This window comes from Melitaea cinxia, chromosome 16 (assembly GCF_905220565.1).
Source record: "Melitaea cinxia chromosome 16, ilMelCinx1.1, whole genome shotgun sequence".
Lineage (NCBI taxonomy): Eukaryota > Metazoa > Arthropoda > Insecta > Lepidoptera > Nymphalidae > Melitaea > Melitaea cinxia.
The window spans coordinates 15,248,642-15,255,828 of NC_059409.1; the positions used below are offsets into that span (position 1 = coordinate 15,248,642).

A 7,187-nucleotide genomic window follows, 5' to 3' on the forward strand; every position below is an offset into this window, starting at 1 on the left:
AAGACAGTTGGTGCAGTACAATATACAATAAAATTTTAGTTGGCACGTTTGTTGATATAGAATGAGTACACAGGAAGAGTTGATGAGTTCAATCTCGAACGATAGTAGTTAGGACTGTCGAAGAATGCGAAAGCGTACCCATAATCACGCTTATTGCGCTGCGAGGGTACTCCATGGGGTTTTAGTCAGTAAGGGTCTGACATAACTCTCCCTATACCCAGGGCGGAGAGTATCTATGAGAATATCCTGACGATAAAAAAAATCCTAATACAGATCCAACTTGGGTAACTTGGCTATTATGCCAGAATATCAGCGTTTTTGGCAGCAAATTTTTGATGTCAAAAACAATGCTGAGGCAGTAACCTAGTTGACCTATCCTTTTTATTTCTATCTTTGTATTCCTCGTCCTTTTTGTTCCATTTTTTTTTGTATTGTTTTGTTATAATATATGTGTTCAGTTTCAGCATTTGTAAGCTGTGAATGGCCAATAAAAACGTTTACTTTCTTTGTTTCTTCCTTTAAACCCCTTAGCCCTGGCACGTACTTACAACGATCTGTCGTCAAAGATTTTTGGCCTCGACGTTTATTTCGATAGGTTACTTGCCTTAAGTTTGAAATTGACCAGTTTTTTTTTATTCTTAATTATTTCTTTCCTTAATGAGTCATCGATATTGTTTGACTTCAATTTTTAATTTTCATAATGTTGGTATTGCCCACTGTTAAAACTATTTCAAAGAGTTATATTGCTTTTTAAAAATCTGTGGCAATTTATCCAATTAAATAACACAGTTTTTAAATATTTTCATATTTATCTTTTAACTAATTGATTCATGTTGTTTATGACCTTTAAAAATAAATAGAAATATACTTTTTAATCATTTGTACTTGGGTGACCGAGCTTAGCTCGGTATTTTTAGTAAATCGTGTTTTATGGAATTCATATTTAAATATGAGTTACATATTTATAAAATGTAAATAATATAATATTTTTCAATTTTACCGATAATAATAAAAAATATAAATATATAAAAATATAAATATATATAATATATAAAAAATCAAAAATAAATAAATAACAATTATCGACCTGGAGACATGGGGATTGAACCGTGGTCTTCACAGTCGTTTCCGACCGGCTGATTTCCCACTCGAACTATTGCAACTTTACTGACAATTGCGAAATTGTTTTCGTATTCTAACGATATTGAAGCCATTTCTTAATTGCCATAAAACAGGGATAAAACGACATTTTCTAAAAATGAATCCTAGTTAGATGGATTTATTGCCCCTGAAACGTTCTACATACTAAATTTCATAAAAATCGACAATAATTGCTCGTTTAATAGTATTAGATAGATATAGATTGTTTATTTTGGTATTATTGTTGTTATTTGATTTTAATGGGAAATCCTAAAAAATTCTAAATTAATAAATGTGAAGCTACCACTGATTATTTTATTTTCTTTCTATTTTGGAAACAAACGGTATTACAATACTGTACAGTATGACAAAAAAAAATAGTATAACTTAATCAGAAACAATTTTCGATGTTATAATAGAACATGTAACATATAACAAAGTTAAGAAGAGGTGCTTGCTTAATATTAACAAATTGATTAATCGACAGAAAAAAAAGGATTCAGTGATACAGAAATTTTAAAAGGAAGAAGATAAAATAAGAAACGTTGATTTTGTAGAGATGAATCGTTAATAAGCTCTGTTACTATTTAAACATAAAATGACACCCATTTTTATTAAGTTATTTATGGCTTGCATGAAATTCAGCGTCACCCAATCCACATGTCTTTATAATTAATATAATCTTGAACCGAATAATATATTATAATGGTTTTACATTGTAGATATTGTATATTATGAAGTAGAAAGAATCTTTATTAAAATCTTCATCTGCAATTGAATTATCAAAAGAACTAAGGCAAATATTACGTTATTTTTATTTCAAAATATTTCAAAAATTGAGATACATTCTTGAACGATAAATTATTCTATCTTACTTTGTTAAATTCATCTTTTCTGCAAGTCAACATCTGGTGCTGAGCAAATTTATAAAACAGAAAAATGTACCATATTTTCTCTGTTTTTATAAATATAACGAACTTAGCAGTTTGTTTGTTTGAAAGATACAATAAAATGAATAAATAATATTAAAATTTACCTATTAGACAAGTCAAATAAATCTATGGATGCTTAAACTCTAATTTAAGAATACACTTCCTTGTCATGTTTTTGACTGTTCTAACTTGACTGCTTTCTGCACAGGGGGTTGTTAGATTCATGTTATTTTGATTAGGTTTGGTTCCAACTCCGTGTCCGAGTGTATATATATATATATTTTTTTTTTTTTTTATAAATGTATTATTTATATGTATGTTTATAAAAGAAATATGTAGCTATATTAGCCGGCTGTTACTATAACACAAGAACCTTAGGAACAGACAACCGTTTGTGAATGATACAGACATATAGTTTTTATTTATGTTGTTAGAAATATTTAAATACAAAATAAGATGAAACGAAATCGCGGCAACAGCTTGTAAAATTTAATAATGTTAAACAAACTAATCAGCTGATGGATACAGAGCTATCCCGACTACAATGCTTGTAATTTGTATTAACCGACGCGCCCCTGTGTTCAGTGTGATATGTATATATAAATGTACGTAGGTATGTATATTGACTTGCTTGTTGGCGAAATTTGCAGTAAAGCTTTTTTCTATGGGGTTGTAGGTTCGATTCGCGCACCGAGTCTGGGTGTAATATATTTCACATTTTTTCAGGTTATTAAGTTTTTTAGATGCCTGACGTTCCGGATACCTTACAGCAACCATGGTCGCGAGAGGACTCGGAAGGAGGTCGGAGGAGGTGGAATATTTATTTTCATTGATAATTTATTATAGGAATTGTAAAATGTATTTAATAGGGTTTTGAAATATTCTTAAAACTTTGGTTACTAAATTTATGTTATATTATGAAATTTTACTGAACTGAGATTATTCGTTTTAAAGCGTATCGTGATTATAATAAGTAGTAAATTATTGTAGCTTAGGATATAAATATTCTGACGCACAATACATCGTATTTCGTTAGTTCACTTAGTCATACTTACGTAAAAAATAATCATTATTGAACGATATTTAAATTTTAAAATATTAAAATACAATAACTTACCAAATAATAAACTCCAAACGGCATAACTACAACAGCGACCAGCAAATCAGCAACCGCCAAACTGACGATAAAGTAATTTGTTGCGGTTTGCAAACTCCTTTCCCTAGCAACACTCAATATCACCAGAACGTTTCCAAATAATGTCAACAGAGGGAACACTATCAACGACAGCGCCCACAGATTATAATGCACATCACTACACGTTTCATTTCTAAATGTCAAATTCGAAAAAGTTTCGTTAAGCGTTCTGTCAAAATTTAATTCACTAAAATCTATTGTATAGTTCGCGAATCCCGTTTCGTTGTCTGTCGTCACGAATGTTCTGTTTTGTTGGAGATCTGGTGGTCGGAGAGTGAAAGCCGTTATTTTTGATATATTCTTGCACGAGTTGACGCATAACTTGACATCCATGTCAATTTTCCCGCGTAAGCGATTCATTGTAATTTATTTTTGGCGCATTCTTGATTTGATTGGAATGATGGAGTTTTATTGTGATTGCTTTCACGATATCTTCCACTCATCTTCCAATTTTCGCGGATCTGGAACAAATTGATTTTATTATTAATGATTACGATTCTTATTTTTCCATTAATATATTACGGAAAATGATATAACGGTCTGAGTTATATTTCTTTTTTATGCATCCTCATGTGTGTCATCATTTAATCATAATGTGTGTAGGTCTCAAATGAAGATAATTCCCTTTTTTTTTATTAGTTACTCAGAATTATTGGGAGACGCAAACGCCCTGGTGTGGTTGTGCGAGTAGTCGCCTAAACACTGACGGCTTGCGGGTTTGATTCCCGCTCGGGATGGATATTTGTATATGTACAAACATTTCTTTTCGGTTTGGATGTCTGTCCTTGTGGGTCTCCCCAACATACTTCAGGGAGCACGTTAATTTGTATGTCCCGGTTGTTATCATAAATATCTGATAGCGATCGTTATTCATAGTAGGGAACATATGCGCCAATCCGCAGTTTAGTTGATCAGTACCGCAGTATCGTGGTCGATTAAACTACAAACCTTCTCCTACATAGAGAAAGAGGCCCATGCCCAGCAGTGGGATGTTACGAGCTGAATGCAATACATATTTAAATTTCGAAAAGAAATATTTCTACAAATTCAAAACTCAAGCGCCGGTACGGGCGCGTACATGGCAAACGCATCACTACAGATTAAAAATATATTATTTAAATCTTGAATTAAACTACGAATCTTAAAAACTTTAAATTATCTAAAAATCCTTTAATATAAAAGTGATCTGAGAGAAACAACCGCAGGTTTACGGAGCACTCCTCGAGAGCACGTCAATTGTAAAGGGTACTTTTAACAAAATATCTCACTTAATTATGCAAATTTAAATTCGAGCTCTGGGGATTTTAAGACTATCTTAGAAATACACGTGGATGCTGTATGTAAATTATTTAAGAGGAGCGGTAAAGACGTCTTAAGACGCTGTGTTCTCAGACTGATTAAGTATATAAAAATTGATACAGCGGATTTGAGCAGCTAGATTAATTAACATTTAAATATTATATTTAGCTTTATTAGTGCTAATATTGTTTAGTTTCAGCTGTTTGGTTGAGCGTCCTTATAATATGAAGTAGTGGTTGGAAATAAAAAAAAACTGGTTGTCTTTAAAGTCGGTTGACGGATGAGAGCTTTACATAATAACGTCATAAAGAAACATTGATGAAAAAACGCATACTATTTATAAATTGAATTGAATTATTATCACTGAATTGTTTTGAATTGCTAGCTCTGACGTCGCGCGAGAAGAGAGATAATTGTGACACAAGGCAACGCCTGGGCCGCTTGCATACTCAGGCTCAGGCGGAACGTGACACTTTTTCGTCCGTGCAGCTGGTGTTCACCGATTTATCAGACGTTATCATTAAATAAATTTTTATTAGAAAAAAATTAACGCCAGAAAGTTTAATTATCGAAAATGGCTATACAACAACACGCTACGATGAAAGGAAAATGTTGAAAAAGGAGGTGAGGGTAGCAGTCACAGAGTAACAATCTAATTTCGAGTATTTTCTCAATATTTGATTGTAATTTAATGTAATATAAATTATTATTCATAGTTTTTGATACATTTAGTGAATTAAGAGCAAACAGTTCATTTTATGATTTTTATGCAAAGAATTATAATACAAATTTGAGAAGAAAAATCATTTCAGATTTTTTTGCATTTGTACTCTGGGGAGCGCCATTTTATATTTTAGTTCTTTTAGTTGCAGTATAAAGAAAAAGCTAAAAAAGAACGAGTCTGCTTTAGACCACACGACCGTAATAGAACTTCTGCACAATAGGACTGCACTGTGTCTTGGATATACGCAACGTAACTGGCTATGAGAGAAAGAGAGAAAGAAAATGTGTGCTCGCACCTCTCTCTCGTTCCGTTCGCCTCGCCCGATCACACTTTTCGTTTTCGTTACGTATTTACCAGCTTACCCAAGTCAAGCGTGCGTAAAGAACTTATAATTAAAAAAAAAATTAATGAAGTTATGCTTCGTTGAATTAATTTGCTCATAGCGTCTTTATCTATAAATAGCGTTTTCGACCTTAATATAGTTAGTGGCTATTGACGGAAGACTCGTTCAACGATTGTAACATTAATGAGATTAACGCTCAGCTGACGAGGAAAAAGGAAAATTTGTAATGCCTATAAATAGATTTTACCTTAAAAAAAACAAATTTTCGAAAAAATGTATGGTGAGATTTTGCTTTGTGAACGTCAAGCAAATATTACAGAATATCTAATATATAAAATTCTCGTGTCGCGGTGTTTGTAGTTAAACTCCATCGAAACGGCTTGACCGATTCCCATGAAATTTTGTGTGCATATTGGGTAGGTCTGAGAATCGAACAACATCTATTTTTCATCCCCCTAAATGTTAAGGGTCCACCACTAATCTTTTTTAATTTTTAGATAAATTATTTATTTTTTATTTTATTATAATTTGGCGTTGAAAAATACATAAAATCCAAAATTCCTTCTACCACCCCTATTTTTAAATAGCGTTTAGCGGCAAAAAAACGTTTGCCGAGTCAGCTAGTTATAATATATTTACAGTGAAATTGATGTCGTTTTACACATAAAGAAGTTTCGAAGAGTGATAGACTTATGCGTATTTTTTATTCACACTCTAGTCCGAATCCGTGGAGGTTTGGGGTATTCGAAATTTTTTAATTTAGAAAGAGTTGAATAATTTATCGGAAGGTACGTGAAGTATTGACTTCACTGTTTTTAAGCTATCTCTAGTACTAACACACTGTCGTTTCGTCTGTCTGTGTGCATATCAATGTGCACATAATATCTTCCAGGGATATGATAGATGTCTTCGAAAGATACAAAATATATTTTTGGGACTTTTATATCTAGACTTTTGAAATTTTCTCTTATAATTCAAACATACATAACATATAATCATGCCTCTTTCCCGTAGGGGTAGGCAGAGAGCACTTCTTTCCACTTGCTACGATCCTTACATACTTCTTTCGCTTCGTCCACTTTCATTATTCCCTTCATACATGCTCTTCGGTTTAGGGTACTCTTGACCTGGCCTTTTTTCAAGACGTCCCTTATTTGGTCTCGGAACGTCTGCCTAGGTCTACTCCTTCCAACCCTTCCATCCACACTCGCCTTATACACTTTTTTCGTCAATCGTTCTTCACTCATTCTCTCGACATGACCAAACCATCTGAGATTCATTGACAATTATTAAAAATAAATGTCCTCCCGTGACCATGGTTGCTGTAAAGTATCCGAAACGTCGGTCATTTAAAATAATTAATAAACAATAATTAAACATTAGGATACAATATATTAAAAATTAAGTTTTGATCTGAACAAATATTTATAAGTATGTTAATTATGATACCCTTTTTTGTAAGAGTGTTACATATATTTAGCCGACTTATACAATTTTGTTAATATTACATGTAAATGAATATTTATGTCTTTATGTAAATCTTCATAAAAATAT

At 32.3% G+C, this 7,187-nt stretch overlaps 1 protein-coding gene across 1 annotated transcript in view; it reads right to left on the reverse strand.

Moving 5' to 3' along the window:
* The window catches only part of LOC123660980 (dopamine D2-like receptor), a 74,933-nt gene extending 71,333 nt beyond the window's left edge, over nucleotides 1-3,600 (reverse strand). Inside the window, exon 1 of the mRNA XM_045595995.1 lies at nucleotides 3,190-3,600. Coding sequence (XP_045451951.1) covers nucleotides 3,190-3,600 — 411 coding nt within the window. The remainder of the gene's footprint in view (nucleotides 1-3,189) is intronic.
* Nucleotides 3,601-7,187: the final 3,587 nt, after the last annotated feature.